General features: G+C 47.3%; 1 protein-coding gene across 1 annotated transcript; it reads right to left on the bottom strand.

The window, feature by feature from the left end:
* Positions 1-6,941: 6,941 nt before the first annotated feature.
* Positions 6,942-19,917, bottom strand: LOC120399339 (low molecular weight neuronal intermediate filament-like). Its single transcript, XM_039527532.1, has 4 exons — positions 19,038-19,917; positions 12,508-12,825; positions 10,970-11,094; positions 6,942-7,569 (listed from the first exon to the last, which is right to left on the bottom strand). The coding sequence occupies exons 1-4, from the start codon at positions 19,746-19,748 to the stop codon at positions 7,314-7,316; spliced, it is 1,410 nt and encodes a 469-aa protein (XP_039383466.1). The 5' UTR covers positions 19,749-19,917; the 3' UTR covers positions 6,942-7,313.
* Between the last annotated feature and the right edge of the window lie 5,273 nt (positions 19,918-25,190).

Below are 25,190 nucleotides of genomic sequence, written 5' to 3'. Positions count from 1 at the left end.
TATCCCAGACATAAAATAAATCACCAGCCAATTCAGTTATTTTCCTCCATTCCCACTGTATCCATTCCAGGTAGCAAATGCTCTGCTAACATCAGAAGCTTTAGGTCCAGATCCTCAAAAGGTATTTAGGCACCTAACTCCCATTGGAATCAATGGGGGTTAGACACCTAAATACCCTTGAGAATCTGGCCCCCAGACTTTGAACCTACAAACCCTTAAGCCTATAGGTAACTTTAATCATGTAAATAACCCTCATGCATGCCACTGGAGAGCAAAGTTATGCACATACTTAAGGGTTTGAGAATTAGAGCCATAGGCATCTGCATGGTGAGATGGCATTTATCCATGAATCATAGAATATTGTGGTTGGAAGGGACCTCAGGAGGTCATCTAGTCCAACCTGCTGCTCAGAACAGGACCAATCCCCAGACAGATTTTTTGCCCCAGATCCCTAAATGGCCCCCAGTGGGTTTAGCAGGCCAATGCTCAAACCACTAAGTTATCCCTCCTCCCCTGAAGAGATCTTTAGAGATTATAGTACTGTAACAAGAAAGACCTTACCTGACAAAACCAGCCCCACCTCGTAATACTGGGAGTAGTAGCAGGACTTTTCATCGCTCCTTGAGATTTCAAGGGGCGCAGGCAGCTGTAGAGACATCTCTGGGGGACCATGTTTTCACTCCCAGTGGAGAACAGCTGTAACAAAACCTGGTCCTCTCCCCAGTGCTGCATCTACACTGAGAATTTTACAGAAATCTTTTACTAACACAAGCCACAATTAGGAGCATGAGCACAGATAGGGCTTGGGCAGTTTTACTCCAACAGGCACCTGTGCTACAGTGGTGGGGGAGGAATTCCCTAAACTTCTCTGAGGCAGATTCTCCCCCACCCTGTATCTGGTGCAGCCATTCACTCCTGTGCAATGTGGATTGAAAACATTACCAGTCTGATCAGGTCTAGGAGCAACTCTAGACAAACCTGAAGCTTAGGAGTCCTTCTGGCCAGCTCACAGGAAGAGAGACCCCTCCAAATGTAGCCTTTCACTGCTAAACTAGCTGATGATGGGCTAGATCGTCAGCTGATATAAGTCAACAGTGCTCCATTGACTTTACCTGAGGATCTGCCCAATGACTTTCTTAGAAGGGAATTAGTAGAGTGGAATATGAGTGAAATGAGAACACAGCGGAATGAAAGAACCAGAGCCTCAAAGTCAATCTCCCCATTGGGAATTAGGCATCAAAGTACCTTTGAGGATTTGGGCCAAAGTCCATTGAAATGCCCTGAAGCACTATGGGACATCACTATACAGTAGCATTTCACTATGACCAAGTTATAAGCAGGCTCTGCTGTATTCCTAAAAAGTCACTGGACATCAGGAGCCGAACTACTTTTGTGCATGTGGGCCTGTGTGTTTTAAAACATCCGCAAAGCTTTGTTTTTCGGCGCTCATACGAATTACCTTCTTGGGAAGAGCTGGCTTGCAGAGACCCTTTGTGCAATTTCCCCCTCCTTTATTTGAACATGATGTTCTCTTTAAGGATTTTCAACTCTGCAACTTTCCAAAGTGGATATGGGGGAAAACCCGACTGACTGACTGCATGTTTGCAGGCTTTACCAACAGGCAGTTAAATGACAAGAACAAAGCCATTGGAAAACCAAAGCATTGAGATCTGACAAGTGCTGCTAGAAATGCAAAGGGTTAGGGCTTCCCCCGGGGCCTAACGGCTTTAGGTACCCAATTCCTATTGACTTTCAGTGTGTGCCTAACTCCGCTGGTCTCCTTTGAAAATCTCAGACTTCATTATTAGTACTATTATTAGTGTAGTGCCATCTAATTTAAATCAAATGCTTACCTATCACTTTAAAATAAACAGCTGATCTTATCCATCTGAACATCTCTAGCACATGGCAGCACTTATAATCTCAATAGCAATGTTTGAATAACACAATGTAGGCAACTTTCATTATCACAGAAGCTTTTTTTAACTCACCGCTCTGGCCTTTCTTGTTATTAGGGTAAACAGAACATAAGAATGGCCATACTGGGTCAGACCAAAGGTCCATCCAGCCCAATATCCTGTCTACCGACTGTGGCCAATGCCAGGTGCCCCAGAGGGAGTGAAACTAACAGATAATGATCAAGTGATCTCTCTCTTGCCATCCATCTCCACCCTCTGACAAACAGAGGCTAGGGACACCATTCCTTACCCATCCTGGCTAATAGCCATTAATGGACTTAACCTCCATGAGTTTATCTAGTTCTCTTTTAAACCCTGTTATAGTCCTAGCCTTCACAACCTCCTCAGGCAAGGAGTTCCACAAGTTGACTGTGCGCTGTGTGAAGAAGAACTTCCTTTTATTTGTTTTAAACCTGATGCCCATTAATTTCATTTGGTGGCCCCTAGTTCTTATATTAGGGGAACAAGTAAATAACTTCCTTATTCACTTTCTCTACACCATTCGTGATTTTATATACCTCTATCATATCCCCCTTAGTCTCCTCTTTTCCAAGCTGAAAAGTCCTAGCCTCTTTAATCTCTCCTCATATGGGAGCCGTTCCAAACCCCTAACAGCAACTTTCTACAGCATTACCCACTGCTAACTGCCTAGAGCAATCAAAACCAACCCGTATAAAGGGTAGAAATCATATAGTTTTTAATAGAAATGGTTTGGTATCTGAGGCTTTTAATCCAATAAAACAGAGGATGAAATTAATCACTGACCTAATTAACAGAAAGTTCCGCATCCTTTTTATTGAGTTCCACAGGAAACAATAAACACCCCCAAAGATAACTGCTACCAGAAATTGTTAATTTAACTGATTACTGGGAGATGATTCAATTGATCAGACTGGACAATGTACTGTAAAGAGCATTAATTCTTTAGAAAGGCCCTGAAAACACCTAGCAATCTGCTTCACCCACTAAGAAATCCATATGACTTTTTTTCCATGTTCAGATTATATTAGCAATAACCTCCTGGGGATTAACGAGCCCAGTGCCATGACTGTTATTGGAAGTAAATTCTCCATGGAAGGGATTTTTTATTCATGTAGCCTGTGTTTTCAATCTAATACAGTTAATAGTCACTTATACTAATAAAGAGGTCAAGGAAAGGCTATTGCCATTGTTCATACCCAGGACACATCTAGACAAAGAGTTTGTGTGACCGGCAGCGGTAAATGACGGAGTAGAGGTTTTATGGGGAGAGGAATACAGTGGGATCATATATACTGAAATTCCACTTACGGTGCATCGCAGTGCAAGGCCCAAGCCCTAGTAATGTGTCGGCAATGTATAAAGTGCCATTGTAGCACTAGCCAAACTTCCACCGAGAGTCCTTTTCACCGGACGATCTCAAAGCGCTTTCCCAAGATGGGCAAAACAATAACAAAACCAGGATTCCCATTTCCACAAGTGGGGGAAATGACACCCCTAGTGGGCCTTTGAGCAGTCTTGGAAGAAGAGCTGACAGCAGAGAGCCAACGGTGGCAAATTTAACAGAGGGCCTGTGCCCTTGGCTTTGTATCCTGAGACACGGCGCTGAGACTTAGGGTTCTAAGTAATACTCGGCCTGAGTAAGGCTTGGGTTACCCACACGTTTTTGTACAGGTACAACTACAGAACAGGGAATAGACGCCAGGTCTCCCGAGTTGCAGTGCAGTGCTCTATCTCCTAGGCCCCACTGCCTCCCAAATAGCACTGGGACCATTGTCACCAGCTGAGGATCTGCCCCTGGAAGTCTTTCCATTAACTCTGAATTGGACGTGCCCCCGAGCATTAAACTTTCAAGAGGAGTTGGATCCAGCCATTGAAGATTTCAGAGGAGGCTATTTACCAGGCCTTTCAACCTAGGAGCCCGCTGCTGGATGCCCAGGCAGTTCTATGAGTTCATTATGCAATCATCGGCTCTAGTTTAAAGAACAAAGCGGCACAAGCAGCTAGGGAAAGGCAGCCCCGGGGGAACTAGAAGTTTTCAGAACCTCTCGAATTATTTTTTGGGGTTAAAATAACTAGTTTGAATTCATGAATCTGTTTTCCACCCGACCCTCTGTGATTTAAAATTATATCTCACTCCCCGCTCCAACCCCGTGTGATTCAATTAAAAACAAGACCAAAACATGCTCTTCTAACTACACCACAGCCTGTGATCTGTATTATGGAGAAGAGAGCCTCCCACCCCCACCCCCAAAAAGCTTGGCTGGCGCAAGTGAGTGCCCTGTGTTACAATATATAGATTGTAACTATGTTCATCTGCTGTTTAAATGCTGTTCCCTCCCACCCCAACTCCTTTGTCACAACCGTTGCTTAGGGGTGAAACTCATCCCTTTGCAAAGAATCTGTCCAATTCTGAAGGCTTAACCAGTGCATAGGCCTTGCACTCGCTGTCTGAACTGCGTGCCCTACAGGCACTTGGCAATGGGCTTTAAATACAGAACCGGATATTGAGCTGGTGTAAATCAGTGTGTTTCCACTGACTTCAGCAGAGTTATGCTGATTTACGTCAACTAAAGATCTGGCCCAGTATTTCCAATGGGGGAAAGAAACGGATAAAAATAAAGCACATAGAGAACTAAAAATGCTGAAGCCAACAACCAAATCATGGTCCCTGGACTAGAGTATGGCACATGTGTTAAACAAATGAGACTTAGAAATACAGGACCAGATCCTCAGCTGGGAGAAATCAATGTAGCTTCATAGACATTGATGGAGATACATGCTGAGATTTAGGACTAGGATGCCAGGCAGATGAGTTTACAAGCTGCAAACAACATTTTTGTTCAGACACCAACATACTGTTTATTGGGGATTCGGTTTTCTATTCATTTGCCTTCCAAATAAACACAGAATATTTTAATGGAAAAAGAGGAAAGTCACATTCAAATTATCTGACAGATAACTTCATGCAAAATGATACCTCGATCCAAAATGTCATATCGATTAAAGAAAGAGCACTTGCAATAACCATTGTCTTATAACCAGTCTACATTCCACTATACATACACACTCTAGATTAGGCCATGGATCTGCATTCAGTAACAGTCTAAAGTTCTCCAGTTGATTGAAAAATGGGGATAAAGTTTCTCCCCAATTTTTTCCCCCTTCAAATGGCAAATTCTGAAATCATCAATGTTTTGAAATTCGAACCATTTTGACCAGCTCTAGACTAAAGTTTTAAACCTACCTCAAGCCCTCTAACAGAACTCTAATGTCCCCAGCGATCAATCGCTGTCTGCTCTACATTCAGAATATCAAGCTAATTCTTTCTACAGAACATTCACTTTCATGATACAATTCTTTTCCCCCGGGGTACATTCGTGGGTTGGAAGAGAAACAGACAAATAACATATGGATGTTAACTGAAGGTTATCAGACTGTGTTTACAGACGGCCTTTCTGCATCATAATTACAGCACCTGAATTTCCATGACATCTTCAGATTGCCATTCCCAGAAAATATTACTGATGCCATCTGCCCTACGCTCCCGAAATGCTGTTTTTTTAAAGAAGAGCTATAAATCCACTATTAATCAGGAAGGGCTAAATTTGCAAATTCCAAAATCTTGGCCAGATTGGCAGAAAGGCTCAACACCAAACACACCAAGTGTGCTCTTGTGAAAATCCATCTCAAAGAGCCAGATTTCTTAGTACCCTTATTTACACTGAGACCCTTGCTAGTACCCCAGTGAGACCACTTATGGAGTAAGGTGCTATTCAGTGTGAATAAATGCATCAAAAACTGGCCTTAAACCAGAGCTTTTCTATCTCTCCTCTTGTCGTGCATGGCCTTATCTACACTAGAAAGGGTTTGTTGGTATAGCTAAGATGACCCAGGAAAGGCAGAACGAGGTGTTAAGAATGGAAGGAGTCTCATGAGGAGGTTGGGGCTGAGTGCTGAGACAACTCCCAACTAGGGTGACCAGAAGTCCCGATTTTATAGGGACAGTCCCGATATTTGGGGCTCTCTTATATAGATGCCAATTACCCCTCATCCCCGTCCCCATTTTTCACACTTGCTGTCTGGTCACCCTACTCCCAACAAAGACAAGGGAAAGGGGGAATGGAAGAAACTGGCTGACCATCTATGAATATGCCGGACCAGCATTGCTCTAGATTGGGGGTTCTCAAACTTTTTTGCTGGCATGACCCCATTTTAATGACTTAGTTCTTCCCGGGACTCCAGACAGCATGGAGGATGCCATTTTGAAGAGCCAAATAGCATCCTTCGCACAGCATGACCTCATCTGTATAGTGTATACGAGGGCTCACTGTGCGGAGGCAGCCATTTTGTAGAGCAAAATGGCGCCCTCCAGGCATTGTGACCTTGCACGCACCATACATGCGAGGTTACGCTGTGCAGCGCAAAATGGTGTCCTCTGAACACTAGGGATCACTGTGACGCCATCTGCTGATGGCCTGTCCCCATTCAGGGCGGTGACCCGCAGTTTGGGAAACACTGCTCTAGCTATTGCCGAATAATAGGTGTGTCTAAGGGCCTTTCAAGAAACCATTTACACCCTCGTTCTCACTTGGTTTCCATAGGGTATTTAGTGGCTTTGGTTCCCAATCCTTTCAGGCAACTAGACCAAGTTTGCCAGGCTTTGGGCCAATAAAATGGTCCCCTAGAATCTATGGGCATTTCAATATTTACTTCAACAGGGGCCAAGGTTTGGTTCTGAGCATCTAGCTGCACCAGCCAACCTCCCATTTAACTGAGCCTACTCTATAAACCGCAACGGAGACAATAGGGGTTGGAGCAGCTAACGGTGCACTGCAGAGTGTGGGAGGGAGGGGTCAGGGCTCTGAAGCCCTGGACACTTATGTAGGGACCCAACTCTGACCCCGCTGAAGTCACTGGAATGTTTTACCACCATGTGCAGTGTGAGCAGGATGAGGGCCTGGAAGTCGAGCCTGGAGAGGGCAGGGAACACACATACATATCTTTGTTCTACAAGCATTATTAGAGCAGCACCAAAGGTTCCAACGGAGATCAAGGCCCCATTGTGCTAGGCGCCGTACAAACACATAGCCAGAGACAGTCCCTGCCCAGAGAAGCTTACAATCTACATAGACAAGGTGAGAGAGGAAACTGAGGCGCAGGGAGGTGAAGTGACTTGCCCAAGGTCACCCAGCAGGCCAGTGGCAGAGCTGGGACTAGAACCCAGGACTCTGAGTCCCAGTCCAGAGCACTAGCCACTGGACCAGGCTGCCGCTCAGTATTACTGTAATTGGCTACATTAGAACACAACGTAATCTCTCGCCTGTGAGGGACTCCTTTTCCCCTTGGGGAGGCGCATAGTGACTTCACTCCAGTTTAGTTCTTGGCTGGGACGGTTTCAGCCTTTTCTTCTCCGGGCTGATCTTCCTCAGCAGGCTTCGGCTCCTCTGAAAGTCTGGGATCCTTGATGCTTTCCTGCAGGTCTCGCTTCTCCTCCCTCCTGACAGTGACTGTGCTGGTAGAGAAGGCTTTTGCGCCGGAGAAAGGGCTAGATGAGAATGTGTAGCCAAGGCCGAAGGTGTTCCCGCTGCTGACGGTGCTTAGCCGCGTTTCCTCCCCTTCCAGTAATTTCCTGAGGGGGAGAGGGAAACACCAAGAAAGGTGCAATGAAGCTGCTTGCTGGAGCAAGATTTCAGATCCCTGCCTTCTCCTTTCTAAAATATCCTTCCCAGATCAGTTTTCATCGAGATGTGGCAACGGGGAACTTCCCTCCCCCCCCACCCATGGGAAAGCAGGCAAGCGATCAATCAGCACGTTGCCCCCAGGAAGGAACAGCCTCTATGGCAGGCTCAGCATTCTGCTAAGCGCTATCGATCAAAGGCTACTGAGACCCGAAGAGCTACTTCACGGGCACACTCCAGACAAACTATCCAGCCAAACCCTGCGACTCAGACCATCCATCCAAACTGTGTCGCAGAAGGAATCAGAGAAAAACTGGCGACACGCTGGTGATGAATATCATCGCGGGGTACGTGTCCAGGTCGCGTATATAGCACTACAGATGTGTGATGGAAATATGTTCTTAAAATAGGCTTTTGGAGGCACTCTGCCCTTGACAAAGGAATGCTGTCTTGGCTGTTTGTTTGCCTGCATCCCCAATGCATATTGAGCAAGGTGAGGCCAGAGACAATGGAAAGACATTTACATCGAAGGAAAGCAAGTGATTAAGCCAAGCAGAGAAACAGATTGACCAGAGGAGGAAGGAGACAGCCTGGCATCTGCACAAGCAGCAGGGGAGAAAAACTTTACATGGAGATACACTTCAAAGGTTCACAGGACTACAAAAAGAAGGGGAAAGAACCCTTAGTTCTTTCCCATCACTTGGGAACACAGGGTACAGCACCCTCTGAGCCTGTGAATGGTAGATCCTGGCTGATAATTTGCTACAAATGAGAAACTGTTTTCAGCAAAGATATATCTTCCTAGAATTAAGCTTTAGGCACTAGAAAGCATGTTACTTTTGTATTGTTTAATCCTTTTATCCTCTTTTATTCTTGCCTGATATCACTTAAATCTGTGCTCTTTATTAACAAACTTAGACTTTAAGGTCAGAAGGGACCATTATGATCATCTAGTCTGACCTCCTGCACAACGCAGGCCAAAGAATCTCACCCACTCACTCTTGTAACAACAGGGCCACCCAGAGGATTCCGGAGGCCTGGGGTCTTCGGCAGCGGGGGGCCCTTCCGTTCCGGGACCCGCCGCTGAAGTGCGCTGAAGACCCGCGGCGGGGGCCCCCCCCCCCGCCGCCGAATTACCACCGAAGCAGGACCCGCTGCCGATGGGCACCCCAGCCTCCGCCGGCAATTCGGCGGCAGGGGGCACTTCGGCAGCGGGTCCCGGAACGGAAGGGCCCCCTGCCGCCGAATTACCGCCGAAGACCGAGCTGAACTTCGGCAGCAGGTCCCGCTTCGGCGGTAATTCGCTGAGTGAAGGACCCCGCTCCAGGGGCCCCAAAAAACTCTCGTGGGGGCCCCTGTGGGGCCCGGGGCCTGGGGCAAATTGCCCCTCTTGCCCCCCCCTCTGGGCGGCCCTGTGTAACAAACCTGTGTCTGAGCCATTGAAGTCCTCAAATCATGGTTTAAAGACTTCAAGGTGCAGAGAATCTTCCAGCAAGTGACCCATGCCCCGTGCTGCAGAGGAAGGCAAAAAACCCCCAGGGCCTCTGCCAATCTGCCCTGGAGGAAAATTCCTTCCCGACCCCAAATATGGCAATCAGCTATACCTTGAGCATGTGGGCAAGACTCACCAGCCAGCACCCAGGAAAGAATTCTCTATAGTAACTCAGATCCTACCCCATCTAACATCCCATTACAGACCATTGGGCATATTTACCTGCTAATAATCAAAGATCAATTAATTGCCAAAAGTAGGCTATGCCATCATACCATCCCCTCCATAAATTTATCAAGCTTAGTCTTGAAGACAGATATGTCTCTTGCCCTCACTACTCCCCTTGGAAGGCTGTTCCAGAACTTCACTCCTCTGATTGTTAGAAACCTTTGTCTAATTTTAAGTCTCAACTTCCTGATGGCCAGTTTATATCCATTTGTTCTTGGGTCCACATTGGTACTGAGCTTAAATAATTCCTCTCCCTCCCTGGTATTTATTCCTCTGATATATTTATAGAGGGCAATCATATCTCCCCTCAGCCTTCTTTTGGTTAGGCTAAACAAGCCAAGCTCTTTGAGTCTCCTTTCATAAGACAGGTTTTCCATTCCTCAGATCATCCTAGTAGCCCTTCTCTGTACCTGTTCCAGTTTGAATTCATCCTTCTTAAACATGGGAGACCAGAACTGCACACAGTATTCCAGATGAGGTCTCACCAGTGCCTTATATAATGGTACTAACACCTCCTTATCTCTACTGGAAATACCTCGCCTGATGCATCCCAAGACCGCATTAGCTTTTTTCACGGCCATATCACATAACTTGTTCTTGTTTTATACAAAATCACCCCAGCGCTGTTATATTGATGCGTGAGTCCTCAGCCAAACAGGCTGGTGAGTGCTCTGTCTCTTTGGAAGCAGTAAACTTCATAATTTCTAAGTGTGTCCGGTGAGAAGGACTGCAGGGAGATGTCTCAGGAACTCAGGACCTGGGCTTCACTGATTCTTACCTGCATGGCCATGTTTGGACTGGCAGAGTCTGGAGGAGCTCATTAGCAAGGCAGACACACTGGAGCATCAGGGAGCTGATGCACAGTTTAGCAGCCGCAAAGCTCTCACTTGTCGAGGCAGAGAGGTAACACGGTGGCTTAGGGATCTGGATTCCCTGACGAGAGCGTCGCAACTACGTGACATCAATGATGCCATGGAGATGAGTGTCCAGGCAACATGGTGATGACAGTGATATATGTCAGGGATCTTCAAAGACGAATAAGGGAGCTGGATACCATATTTCTATTTAAATGGGATCTGAGCACCTAACTCCTTTAGGTCATTTGAAAATCCCAGCTTGAAGATCTAGACAGACAGATGGCTGCTGTACAGCATTTTGATCTAGGTTTCCTAATGCATATTGCTATGGATTCCTTTTTGGATGTTTTTTTAAAGGCTCCGCTCAAGGAATTATTTTTGGGGACCTTCTCTGCCCTGTGTTATGCAGGAGGTGAGACTAGATGATCACAGTGGTCCCTTCTGGCCTTAGAATCTATTAATCTCTGGAAACTTTAAAATGCGTATGCGTATGAGGAGGACAGGAGTCAAAATAGGAGCAATGGGGGGATGGGGGCTTTTGACCAGTTCTAACCCTGAGCTGAACCTGGGGATCTGCTGCAATTTTTCTCATGATTTTTCTCATTATTCTCATTACAGAACTGCGCAGCTGGATTGATACACAATCTTACAGAATATCCAGGGGTATAATGTTTCTGGGTATTTGTTTCTCTCTACGCAAACGGAGAGGTGTGACCGCCAGCATCAAACATCCCCAAAGCCATCGGGGAAGAAGGCCTCTTGGTATCGTTTTACCTGTATGCAGCTATTTCAATATCCAGGGCCATCTTCACATTCAGCAGGTCTTGGTACTCTCGGAGGTGACGAGCCATCTCTCCCTTGGTCGTCCTTAGAGCATTTTCAAGCTGGTTAATAGTCTCCTGCAGAAAAAGAAGTGGAAGGGAGAACATTCTGAGCATGTCAATAGGTCCCTCTCATTTGCTTTTAGTGCCCCTCCTTCCAGATGTGTTGTTCAAACCGATCTCAGGAGGCGATATCAGTGTGGTCCAGTGGAGCAGAGTGCTGGACTGGGACCCAGACTGGACTGGGTTTCCATTCCTGGCTATGCCACTGACTTGCTGTTTGAGCAGGGCAAGTCATTTCACCTCTTTTCCCTCCCACCTCTGCCTTGTTTATTTCAACTGCAGTCTCCTCAAGGAAGGGATTGTCTTATTCTGTGTTTATACAGTGCATATCCCAAATCTCAGTAGTGATCCTATACATTTACTAATACGACCAGACATTAGTTTGGGCTGGTCCCTTCCCCAGCATATCAGACGTCTGCTGTTCTAGCAAATGAGCTCTGTTCCTCAAAAGAGTTCACGTGATTATTATTTTTTCTATCTAATCTAATAGTCAAATCAGAAGACTAGAAGCCCGGACTTCTAGGTTCTATTGTTGGCTCACAGCCTGATCTTGGGCAAGTCACTTAGATCTACAATTTCAAAAAAGTCGAACCATTTGGGAGGTGCAATTGGAATTTGAGCACCTCTGGAAATCAGCCCCTCAGTGGACACCCAAAAAACAGAGGCCCCCAAAGATCAATGAATGCTTTGTGCCTCCGTTTCCCAAGCTGAGACGTGGGGCTAATAATACTTACAATCTACCTCACCCAGGGTAGTGAATGAATGTTTTCAAAGTGTTTGAAGATCACAGGTGGGACATATAGAAATGTTACTATCATAGTCTCTCCCCCTCCCATTCAGGGCAAGGTTTGCTAAGTACACCTCTACCCCGATATAACGCGACCCGATATAACACAAATTCGGATATAACGTGGTAAAGCAGTGCTCCGGGGGGGTGGGGCTGCACACTCCGGTGGATCAAAGCAAGTTCGATATAACGTGGTTTCACCTATAACGCGGTAAGATTTTTGGGCTCCTGAGGACAGCGTTATATCGGGGTAGAGGTGTACATCCCATCTCTGTGTAAGGACTGTCTTCTTCCCAGTGCAAACATGCCCAAAAGCATGGCCTGCACAAGCTATCAGGAAAGACAAAAGCCCAGGATAATCTTTGCTAGATGCATATCTGGCATTTTGCCACTTGAGTCTCTGATTCCTAGGGCTGCGAGTGAGCTCTTGAGTTGGAAACAAATAAGAAGCCAGTGTCTGTTGGCAAGTGTCAGGGATAGCTCAGTGGTTTGAGCACTGGCCTGCTAAACCCAGGGTTATGAGTTCAATCCTTGAGGGGACCATTTGGGAATTTAGTTGGGGGATTGGTCCTGCTTTGAGCAGGGGGTTGGACTAGATACCTCCTGAGGTCCCTTCCAACCCTGATATTCTATGATTCTACCTGCAGATTATGGATCTCCCCATTGCTCCTCTCCTCCGCTTCCTGCAGCTGCCTCTCCAGGGACTCATTGGCATTCCTCAGAGCCTCGATCTCGATGTTACGGGCCTGCAGCTGGCGCCGGTACTCCGTGATCTCCTCCTTGGCCTGGCGGATGCTGTCACTGCTGCGAGCTGCCTCCTCAGTGAAGTTGGCGAATTTAGATTTGTACCACTCTTCGGCAGACTGCTGGTTCCGGGCGGAAAGGACCTCGTACTGCATGCGGATCTCCTTCAAGGCGGCCGTGAGATCAGGCTTGCTCACGTCCACCTCCACCGAGACCTGGAGAGGGCACAGAAGGAAGGGATCCCATCCCACACACAGACAGCATGAAGCATGGGGAAACGGAGAGGAATACAAAGACACTGAAGCTGCTCGGGGCTGTTCCTTGACATCCTAGGCTGAATGCCCCAAATGATGGCCCAGATCCTTCCCCTTGTCCCCCATGCAGAGCCGGAGCGCTCAAGACACAGTGGAACAGCTGTGTTTCCTCTGCATGAAGCAAGCTGGAGGACAAATGGCTCCCATACTGAGCTCCAGACCTCTTACGAGTGGTGGAGCCCAGCATCACGAGGTCCCAATACAGAGGCTCTTTGAATTAAGAAAAAGGTAGAAATGAAGTCAGGGGATTCAGTGCTACATGGCTGTTCTCTCCACAGGCATGCACGGTCCTGGAACTCCTTTGCCGTCACGGGATGGCCTGAGGGCAGGGGGAGATGTGAGGTTACCCCAGCAGCTAGCCAAATTATTCAGATACTTGGGGCAGGAATAAGTCCTAACAAAGTGGATTGGTGGACACGAAGCGGGCAGTCACTGGTGCATGACAGAATGTCACATAGCCTGGGGGAACATTGCAGGACCCTCGCCTCCACATGCATGATATGCTAAAACTATAAAATACAAATTATATGGGACCAGATCCTTAGCTGGTGTAAATCTGCATAGCTCCTCTGAAGTCAGTGGAGCAATGTCAGTTTATACCAGCTGACCAGCCACCGTGCCCCGTCTATAGCCACGGTGAGTAAATATGTAGGCAGAAAGACCAGATAGGCAAAGGACACATAGATGGATACGTATAGATGCATTAGACAGACATTCTCTCTACGTGTATTTGTGCATAGACAGTGACAGAGAGGGTGTGTATGGAGATAAATAGAGGGGGTGGATGGTGATAGATAGATAGATTAGATATTGACTCATGTTAAAAGTCAATATCTCAACAATTACAAGGTTAACATAGCAAATTAACCTGGGTTCAAAGAAATGCATCAGAGGAGCAAAGACTTTGACAGGTACAGCATTAATTTTAGACATGTGAGTTGTGCAGGATTGGTTAGCAAGTCCTTTTGATCCTACACACAACTCTGCTAAGTGTTGCTACTGTAACACCACCCAAGAGTGAAATGACTCATTTATTTAAGTTGTCCAGTGTTTCTGCATAATTCTGTACAGTGCTGGCCTTCAGTCACAGTTCAATCTGAATCTAAACGTGTAAATGTAACTGGTTTATTGCTCCCCCATTTGAGGGAGAAAAAGGACAGCATTGTGGGCAAACAGAATGCTTTGCCTTCTCAATCCAACCCCTGGGGCCTGCTGTATTCTTTGGAGCTCTGCAGATTACAGATTTTACACATTGAAAGAGTTTTCCACAACCTGGCCTTATGCTGAAAAATATTAGGAAAGCCAGAAAGTTATTGGTCTGTCAGTGAATTTCCATACAGATGGTGGATTGTGGCCATGATACAAAGAGCTCATTTTAGGGTTTGCTCATCAGATTCCTGCACATATTTATTATAATACAACCAGTGGAGTTCCTCACTGAGGAACATGGACCGCAGAATATGGAATATGCAAGTGCAACTCTAGCAATGGATTTAGTCCTATATATGAAGATAAGTTATGTATTGGTGATTGGTCCTGCTTTGAGCAGGGGGTTGGACTAGATACCTCCTGAGGTCCCTTCCAACCCTGATATTCTATGATTCTATGATGCAAAATGAATGGCATTCCAGAAGTAGAGTTTAACCTTGCAAACAAAGGACATTGTAGCAAATATGCAAAAGAAATGGCATTTGCTGGTATCATTATACCTCATTACACAGTGGGGTCATAAGTGAAATCAGACCTCTAATGCAGGGGAAAGTCCTGCTTTGAATGAAATGGGCTTCAGCTCCTAGTCTAAGAGAAGTTCAAATATTCATGTATTCAGGAATGTACTGGGTCAAAGTCAGCTGTAGTGTAAGCAGATGCAACTTGAAGGCTGAAGTGGTCTCATTATGCTGGCTTGATCCTGTAAGGTGCACAGCACCCTGGCTCCAATCTAGCAAAGCACTAAAATATATATATATATGCTGCAAGTAGCATAGTTAAGGGAGGACTGAAAGCCACTGTCAGAGGAACAAGCAAAACAAGCAAGCAAGAGAGAACAAAGCGGAAGCAGAGTCATATTTCTAGGTTTAACGTACTCTGAGAATACAGTGCAACCTTGATTATTGCAGCCATAGCCAAATTTCCCTGTTATAGCCAGAGTTGTACCCTTCTCTGCCCCATCAAAAAAAATCTATTTGTGGTATTATTACAATTATATCTACGTGCCCCAATGGCCTAAGTGCTGTACAAAGACTGAGACAGTCCCTCCCCATCCCTAACAGTTTCTGATCGAGAGAGACAAAGAATGGGAGAGTAGTGTCCTGATATTACAGACAGGAAACTGGGTCAGGCTCAGACTAAGCGACTTGGCCAAGTCACATAAGAAATCTGTAGCAGAGCTCATCTCAAATCCCAATCCAGTGCGTTAGCTACAACACCAACCTTCCTCTGCATAAATTACATGAAAATCTTTTCATTAGCCAAAGCTTTGGTCCTCTGAATGTACTCTGCGTCCCTCGTGACATTTCAGGGGAAATCCATGGTGGATGGGTGAGGTCCCAGAGTACTGGAGAAGGGCAAACATAGTATCTGTTTTTAAGAATGGCAACAAAGAGCACCCTGGGAATTATAGACCAGTCAGCCTAACTTTAATACCTGGAAAGATGCCAGAACAAATTATTGCACAATCAATTTGTGATCACCTCGAGGATAATGGGGTTATAAGGACTAGCCAGCATAGATTTATCAAGAATAAATCATGCCAAACCAACCTAATTTCCTTTTCTGACACGGTTACTGGCCCAGCAGATGGGGGGAAGGAGTAGATGCGATAGATCTTGATTTTAGTAAGGCTTTTGACCTGTCCCACATGACATTCTCATAAGCAAAATGTAGTCTAGATGGAATTACTAGAAGGTGGGTGCACAACTGGTTGAAAGGCCATACTCAAAGAAAGTCTTGCATCCGACGAAGTGGGTATTCACCCACGAAAGCTCATGCTCCAAAACATCTGTTAGTCTATAAGGTGCCACAGGATTCTTTGCTGCTTTTACAGATCCAGACTAACACGGCTACCCCTCTGATACTCAAAGAATAGTTATCAATGGTTCACTGTCAGACTGGGAGGGTGTATCTACTGGGGTCCTGCAGGGATCAGTCCTGGGTCTGAAACTATTTAATATTTTTATTAATGATTTGCACAATGGGGTGGAGAGTATGCTTATAAAATTTGCAGATGATACCAAGCTGAGAGGGGTTGCAAACACTTTGGAAGACAGGATTAGAATTCAAGTGGCCTTGACAAATTGGTCTGAAATCAACAAGATGAAATTCAGGAAAGAAACGTGTAAAGAACTACACTTAGCAAGGAAAAATCAAATGCACAGCTACAAAATGGGGAATAACTGCTTGGTGGCAGTACTGCTGGAAAGGGTCCGGGGGTTGTAGTAGATAAATTGAACATGAGACAATGGTGTGATGCAGTTAACCGGAGCGTTGCACATAAGGTAATTGTCCTGTTCCTCTCGGCACTGGTGAGGCCTCAGCTGGAGCATTGTGTCAAATTCTGGGTGCCACACTTTTGGAAAGATGCAGATAAATTGGAGAGAGTCCAGAGGAAAGCAACACACATGATAATAAGTTTAGAAAACCTAATCTACAAGGAAAGGTTAAAAAACCTGGGCATGTTTAGTCTTGAGAAAAGAAGAACGAGGGGGGACCTGACAACAGTCTTCAAATACAGTTATAAAGAGGATGGTGATCAACTGTTCTCTGTGTGCAAGGCAGGACAAAACATAATGGGCTTAATCTGCAGCAAGGGAGATTGAGGGGAGATAGTAGGAAACACTTTCTAACTCTAAGGGTGGTTAAGCTCTGGAACAGGCTTCCAAAGGAGGTTGTGGAATCCCCATCATTGGAGGTTTTAAGGACAGGCTGGACAAACACCTCTCAGGGACAGTCTCCGTTTACTTGGCTCTGCCTCAGCGCAGGGGGCTGGACTTGATGACCTCTTAATTCCCTTCCAGCCCTGTGTTTCTATGATTCCATCTGGATACTCAAGGCTGCATTACAATACCTCTGCACCAGCTATTGATTTCAATGCTCAGGAGATTCATCCGTTTCCATCAATAATGCAACTGCAGCTGTGCAGCCGCTTCACTTAGCTGCTCTGGGTCTGTCCTTACGGATCTGGTGTTTTAATACCTTTACGTGCATTTTAACATTTGTCTGACAACACCTTGCAAAGTGGACAATAACGAAACCCCCATGACAAAAGATTTGTCACTGAGCTGCCCATGAAACCTACACATAACAAGCTCATTAGGATAACCGCTATTCTCATGTACATCCAAAGAATTAACGTGGGTTAGCTACCTTTTGCATTAAGCATGCTTCATTTTTTCCTCCCAACATGTACAGAAAAAGTCCCACAACTTCACTTGAAACCCAGACTGATGAATGAAGCCAGGATTGAGCTTTCCTTCTCTTCTAAGCTTCGGTCTTTTCATTCCACTAGCACATGGCTCAGGCACAATAGATTGTCACTGTGTGCGCTCTGCAGGGTGGGTGCTAGGTACCTATTGTACCAATGGCACTGCAGCATAGCAGCAGGATGCTATCTTCCCAGCAGGGCTTAGCAATAATGGAATCAAGGTACAGTTTGCTGTGGTATTCAAGGAACTGAATCACACTTCCAGCAGTCCAGTGTGAGCCAATCCAATACTCAACGCAAAAGAAGATGAGGCGCTGATTTAACCTTCCAGATGACTTTATGCCGAAAACAATGTAATAAAAAAAGCAGAATATGTAAGTACTCTATTCAATATAGGGAAGGAGGATGGGGTCATAGCTGCAGGATGCAAAAGCACTGTGTGCAGGCATCCAACACCATGAGGTGAGCCAGTCAAATGTCTCCCTTAACAAAGATAACCTTCCAATGACCGACTGGCTGCAGTAGCTTTGTGCCCAGTGCAAAGGCTCTAGTATCTATCCATTCAGCATATGCAAGAGGAAGAGAATAGGGGGAGTGTATGTAACACTCTCTATATGCTCAGCCTATGGAAGTCTAAAATTATGGGGTGGGGGTGAGGGCTGTGCTGTGATGCACAGCATAGAGGAGGAGGGCAGTATTGTGCATGTGTGCCACACCCTATCCATCTAGCACATACAGAAGAGGGGTAATCAGTGCGTATAACACACCTCATCCAGCACACAGGAAGGGTGCGTATGTGTGTATAGCACACACTTTATCCAGCACAGAGACACAGGGCTGCGTGTGTGTAGCACACACTTTATCCAGCACACAGGAGGAGGGGTTTGTGTGTGTGTGTAATACTCCTTAGGAGGAGATGGATATTGGGGGTGAGTGAAGGCACACCCCATCCACGTGGCATGTGGGGGGGAGAAGGGCACTGGGCACCTGGGGATGTGGGTGGTGGAACGGGATTGCCGGGTGGTTGAATCCCGGAGGGAACACTGAGCCCTGGGGGGTGTTATGTGCCACCTGAGGAGGCTGCTGTTGGGCATCTTGCAGGGAGGGGAGCACTGGGAAGGCGGGGGATGCAGAAAGGGGAGTGCTGTGCTGGGCAGGGACAAGTGGGGTGAGCCGTGCGGCAGAGTTGGGGGGATACAGAACAGGGAGCGTGCAGGGCTAGGGCTGGGCAGAGAGGGGAGGGGAAGAGAGAACAGGGCTGGGGAGGGGCAGGTGGGGAGGGGAGCTCAGCGTTTGTCAGGGGGATACAGAACTGGGAGCCCAGCGCTGGGCAGGGGCAGGCGGGGAGCGGAGCGCAGGGCTGGGCAGGGACCTCGGGAGCGCAGGACGAGGCGGTCAGGGCCGGGGGATGCTGGCGAAGGGCAGATGTGGAGCGCAGCGCAGGGCTAGGCAGGGACATGGGGAGCGCAGGGCTGGGCAGGGGCAGGTGGAGAGGGGAGCGCAGGGCTGGGCAGGGGATCGGAGTGCAGGGAGAGGCGGTCAGGGCCGGGGGATGCTGGGCAGGGGCAGGTGGAGAGGGGAGCGCAGGGCTGGGCAGGGACATGGGGAGCGCAGGGCGGGGCGGTCAGGGCCGGGGGATGCTGGGCTGGGGCAGGTGGAGAGGGCAGCGCAGGGCTGGGCAGGGCGCTGGTACCTGCGCATCCTGCAGCGAGGCTTGCAGCTCCGCCACCTCCTCGTCGTGCACCTTCCGGAGGAAGGCGATCTCGTCCAGCAGCGACTCCACCTTCTTCTCCAGCTCCAGCCGGGCCAGGGTGGCGTGGTCCACGTCCTTCCTGTACTCGCGCAGCGCCAGCTCGGCCTCCTCCCGCCTGCGCGCCTCCTCCTGGCACTGCTCCCGCAGGCGCTGCAGCCCCTGCTCCAGCTGCTGGCTCTCCAGCTGCGCCTCGTCCCGCTCGTGGCGCAGCTCCTCCACCTTGGCGCGCAGCTCGCGGATCTCCTGCTCGTAGAGCTGCTGCAGGCGGGAGGGCTCCGCCTGGCGCTGGCGCAGCAGGGAGACCTCGGCCTCCAGCAGCCGGTTGTGCTGCTCCAGCTGGTGCACCTTCTCGATGTAGGTCACGAAGCGGTCGTTGAGCCCCTGCAGCTGCTCCTTCTCGTTGGTGCGCACGATTTTCAGCTCGTTGCTCACCGCGCTGGACTGGGAGAGCAGCTCCAGGTGCTCCACGGAGCTGGGCACGGCCAGCTTGCGATAGGAGGAGGGGTAGGAGTCCCTGGCATGGTGGGCGCGGTAGCCGGCAGCCCGGGGAGCGGACGAGCTGCTGTAGACTCTGCTGGAGAGGCGAGAGGTGTCCCCGAAGATCTTCTTATAGGAGGAGGGTGGGTAGAGCAGGTCGCTGCTGTAGCTCATGGTGAGGCTGCGAGGGAGATGCAGGCAGGGAAGGGACGAGGCTGGGTGGGTGATGCACAGAAAGGTGGGGGGAAGGACAATGCGCCTGGCTCTCCCCTTTTATAGCCCCGCAAACACCAATCCTATTCCTCCTGCTCCTGGAAATTAACAACGCCCAGACAACTGCAAATCTGCATGGCAGGGAGGAGGGAGCGCAGCGGAGGGGGGAGGCTGACAGGGAGGCACTTGCCTCTCTCCTTGCCTGAGATTCGCTTGATCAGCAAAGTGCTGGCTTCAGCTGGGACCTGCCACCGAATCAATGTGTGCCTATCCCCAGGATTGACAGGGGAAGGGTTGTGCCTAGGCAAGGTGGCCCCCTGGGGCTGGCAGAGGATGCAGCTGCTTGCAACAATCACCAGAAAGGGTGAGGGATACAAAGGAGGGGTGGGGTGTGGGGAAAGAACAGGGAAGGTGTAGGCAAGGCTGGCAGTGATCGCTGGAAGGGATGCCGGTAGGACACCACCACTGTCTCAGAGCTGGGGGCGCACGCAGGGAAAGAGTGAAGGCTACTAGAGTCCGCAAGTGGCCAGGCAGAGCCCTGACAAAAGTGAGGAGTAGGAAAATGCAACCATATTGGGCAAGCGAACATATGTGGTGGGTTTTTTATCCATCCTTGGGGATGGGAATGGGAAAAGGAGGACCAAGAAGAGGGGATATGAGGCTAGCTTTGACTCTTCCCCCAACAAATCACTGACCTGTCATCTTAATTGCCCAAGATTTCCAAACGGCTAGTGGTTTTGAGTGTTCAACTTGAGCCACTTTAATGGCGGCTCCACCCAGAACTGCAGTTGCAGGAACTGCCCCCTGGCAGGGCACAGCACATCTGAAAATCAGACCCTTTTAAAAGGTGGCTTGTGTTGGTGCAATCCAAAACCAGAGGCAATCAAAACAACCAGTCACTTAAAATGTAGGCCTATGCATTTAGGACCAACTTCTCTTTCAGCGGCAGTTACTTAAACGCAGACGGGGCTATCTGCTGAGGCAACAGAATGAGACCCAGACTGAAACAAGCTTTGCATTAGAACAGGGATAAATTTGAAAAAATTGAATTCTTTAAATGACCGCTCTTTTCACACTGGGCTGAACCAAAATCCCAGGGTTAAGTCCTTGCAGTTTGGGTTAGTTTGAGATCATGATTTTTGAAATAGTGTCATTTCAGCCCATCTCTGCTTTAAAGAGACCTCCAGATCCAACAGGGTTATACAGATGTCAATGAGGGTCAAGCCTGCAGTCGTTCTGTTTGTGCATGTGCTGTGCAGGTTGGCTGCTCTGCCTGCTTCTGCAGGTAACACCAGAATAAACACAGCTGTTAGGACCGGCCTTGTTACTCTGTTTTGTAAGATTTACTGACATTTACTAGTACTCTGCTAGCGCAGAGCAGTGGGACAGCGTGGCAGGTACACAAGCAGAGCTACAAAGGCACGGGTCTGTTGCTGGCGGGGCACCCGACACAAAAGAGGCCCAATTCTGAACTCAGACTGACTTTTAGATGGATATAACTCCATTGATTTCAGTGCAGTAATGCCCAATTCATGCTGGTGCAGGTCAGAGTAGATCCAGCTTTAAAAGCAGCCAGGCCTTTTTTTTTTTTTTCTCTCTTTTTTTTTTTTTTTTTAAAGCTGTTATCTTCTGTGTTGGGGGAAGGGAGGCGCGGGACCTGATGGCCGAGGAAAGCGCAGGAGCAGCGCTTCGAATCCATTTCTGGTTTTCAAGGACAGAAGATTTTTAAATGTAAGTTAGCTGAATTCAGCATGAAACTGAAGTGAGTTATTGCAAAATATATAGAGAAAGGATTCACTCACCCTCTCTTACACTTCACTGCTCATCCTGCTTTGTCCCCACCCTGCAGAGCATTCTGTTTGTCAGCTGCTTGGCTGCTTCCAATTAATTTCTTCACCTTTATTTCATAAATCAATGTTCCATTATGCAGACTATGACCAGGGGGTAAAACCGAAGTCATCAACTGATGCTGACTCAGGCATATTTGCTGCACCTGTGTAGTAGATTGACCTTTCCCCCCTTAGATGAGGCATAGGATTTAAAAACAGGAGAGATGCTGCCCTGTATGGATTGGATTGTAGAGAATCCACATTGTCTCTTTACATGGAGGAAACAGGAGGGGGAACGGGCCAAATTCATGATGTATTAAGGAAGGGGAGTTTTCATTTGTAGCCTCTTTAACGAACAAAACATTTCTTAGTGTTGTTGCTTTCATGTTCTACAGTGATCACAGAATTCCACAAAACAAAGCTAAATGCAAGATGCTAAATTCTACCGCTACTCAAAGACCTGGAAATGAGATCAGAATTTCACCCAAGTAATACATCACCGGGGGGGGGGGGCACTTGCCACGCTTAATATAGCAGATTCTATTCCCATTGAAATCAAATGGGAGTTTTGCCATTGCCTTCAACAAGTACAAGCTTGGGTCTTAATAAAATAGATATAGAGTCCCATAAGGATAAAGACACTGCTAGATAACACAGAAAAATATAACTCCTGCATTCATGTCAAAACCACTAGCACTTGTGAATTGCATGTTGTGGCCAGATTCTGGTGGAAGTGGCCAAAAGCCACTGTGGAGGATGTTCAGCCACCTTTCTGCACATTTACTATGTCCCTTAGGGCCTGAGTCAAAGCCGACCGGAGTAAATGTGTCTCCATTAGATCAGGCCCTTGATAAGTAGGTTTGGTTCCATCTCAGATCTTTGGTGTTATTCCGGATAAGCAGCCTCAGGGGATTAGCAGCAGAATGAGATGCCTATTGCTCATTCAGAGCCAGCCCAAACTGGCAGCGAGCAAAAACTGTTATCATTGAGCAGGGGGTTGGACTAGGTGACCTCCTGAGGTCTCTTCCAACCCTAATCTTCTATGATTCTATGATCTCATGGATATTCGGTGATCTACATGAATTGAGTTGTTGGGTCTTAGATGGCAAACATCCACAGCACTTAGATGACTGGTGCTCCTTGGCACCTTTGCGAGAAGACCTAGAGGAGAAGGATTCAATATTGTTTACAGTGTTGTTGTGACCGGGGGGGGGGGGGGGGGAGAAGAGGGGAGAAGAGGGTGTCTTAGAGAGATAAGGTGGGCGAGGTGATATCTTTTATTGGACCAACTTCAGCTGGTGAAAGTGACAAGCTTTCAAGCCACACAGACCTGAAGAAGAGCTAAGGACTCTCATGTTATTTAAGGCCTGAATCCTGCAAGGTGCCAAGCATCAGCCCCCATCTCTCTGAACAAGACTGTTCTGAGTCTTCTGCTGTGGGACAGGTGCACAACCTAGATTCATAGATTCCAAAGACTGAGGGACCATTATGATCATCTAATGCGCTGTCCTGGCCAAAGAACTTCCCCGAAATAATGTCTTTGAACTAGAACATCTGTTTGAGAAAGTCATCCAATCTGATTAAAAATGGCCAGCGATGGAGAATCCACCACAACCCTTGGAAAATGGATCCAATTACCTTCCCTATTAAAAATTTACATCTTATTTCCAGTCTCAATTTGTCTAGCTTCAGCTTCCAGCCATTGAATCTTGTTATTCTTTTGTCTGCCAGGTTGGAGAGCCCGTTACCAAATATCTGGCCCCCATAGCCCCAAAGACTGAAGCTGGGGGGTATTTCAGAGAACGAGTTCTTCATACTGCTTGAGCAAAGCGTTTTTTAAAAAGAGGAGGAAAAAAACCTACAGCTCTCTTGCCCGAGACGCCAGCAACTAGACATGACCCCGCTTGCTGTCAGACCGATGTTTTTAAAAAGCTTCAAATGCATAAAGCAACTGCATTCAGCGGTGAAAAAAAAATCAGCTGGAGAGGAAAGGAACTCTTGAACTTGGCTATGTGGGAATTTGACTGAGATTTCACAGAGAGGAAACCATCACTGTTAACTCAAAGGCATGGCCCACGGTCTTAGATGATGGAGGGTATAATGTCTACACTGCAATCCAAGGTGTGAGTGCAGCTTGGGCAGCTTTACCCAAGCATGGTTAAAAATAGCAGTGTAGATGTGGTGGTGTAAGCAGTACGAGCCCCCTGGGTATGGATTTGTGTTGCTAGCCTGTGCCTCCCTGTATACACAGCTATTTTTAGTCAGGCTAGCATAGGTACGTCTGCCCAAGCTGCCACCACACCTCCGACTGTAGTGTAGACAAACCCTGAGCACGTGGCTTCTTTCCTCCTAAGCAGGAAGAAGCAAATGAAAACCTTCTCGAACAACCTGGCTAGAAAATCTGGCCTTCGATTCTCAAAGCAGTGTTAACACGTGTATGTTGTGTCATATCGCTGGGGAGGTGGGATGCTGGAGATCTGATGGAAGGTTACACTCTCTCAAAATGTCCAGCAAAGCATTAACACACTGCAATCTCTGTCCAAGAAGGTGAATTCAGCATTGGCAAGAGCGTGGATCCCTGCCCAGTGCATGTTATTTGGCACTAGAGTAGGCAGCAAACTGTTTTCCCAACCCAGAAAAAAATTCAAAATTTCAAAATAAATAAATAAATTCCTGTTGCAACTGGGAAAAAATATTTTTCACAAACCGAAAATCCCCCCGAAACAACCAAAACCGGTTAGTGTCAATTGAAATGTTTCGTTCTCATCTTTTATTTTTTTTAAATTACAAATTAACTTAAATTTTGAAACAAAATGTCATTCCCAACTGAACCCCAGAACTTTTCATTTCATAAGTGTCAAACCAGGACATTCGACAATTTCAAAAGTTGATTTGTTTTCCAAAAATTTTTTCAGAACAAGAAATTTGTCAAAGTCAAGCTTTTCCCCACAAACAGGTTTCAGCTTTGACAAATCAGCATTTTCTGATGAAACAAGAGTTTAATCAAAAAATTCCTGACCAACAGAGGTTGAGAGCCTACTACAGCTGCCAGCTGGGGGATTTAACCCTTTAGCTCAAGCTGCAGAAGCTCAAGCTTTATCTCTGGAGTCCTATGTTCAATCTTTGGTGACTGTCAAGATGACCGTAGAAAAGTTTCTAGGCTGACAGAAGTCCTGTTTATCTACAGTACAGGTAGAGACTGGCCCAGAATGACCTACCAGGGTGCTGCACCCATGACCAGGAAGAGCCATTCTCTATGACTAAGTGGGAGTCCAGTGTGTCTGTCCCATTTGGTCCTTGGCCTCTTTGCTGAGACTGCCAATTTTAGGTGCTGCTTGCACAGGTGGGCTTTAGGTTATGGAATAATCAAAAGCACTCAGCTCTGGCTTAAGTGCCCCATAGGCTCCAAAGATATCTGAGGTAAGTCGAGGCCGAATGCTTTGGAAAAACCTTGTCCTGCAGGAATGAGACTGGGGATTCACTAAGTCCCTTCACGTAAGATGCCAAACCGCCACTGAATGGTATTGAGCTTCCATGACAGCCAGCAACCTAGGCTGAAAAGTCTGAATAGTCC

This window comes from Mauremys reevesii, linkage group 2 (assembly GCF_016161935.1).
Source record: "Mauremys reevesii isolate NIE-2019 linkage group 2, ASM1616193v1, whole genome shotgun sequence".
NCBI lineage: Eukaryota > Metazoa > Chordata > Testudines > Geoemydidae > Mauremys > Mauremys reevesii.
The sequence above is the reverse complement of the archived record's forward strand: the minus strand, read 5'-3'. Positions and strand labels throughout refer to the sequence as shown.

Coding starts and splice junctions, on each gene's coding strand:
- LOC120399339 (XM_039527532.1), bottom strand. CDS start 19,748: ATGAGCTACAGCAGCGACCTGCTCTACCCACCCTCCTCCTATAAGAAG. Junction 11,095..12,507: donor GGGAGATCCATAATCTGCAG/GTAGAATCATAG, acceptor CTTTTTCTGCAG/GAGACTATTAACCAGCTTGA. Junction 7,570..10,969: donor ATTGAAATAGCTGCATACAG/GTAAAACGATAC, acceptor TCTCCCCCTCAG/GAAATTACTGGAAGGGGAGG.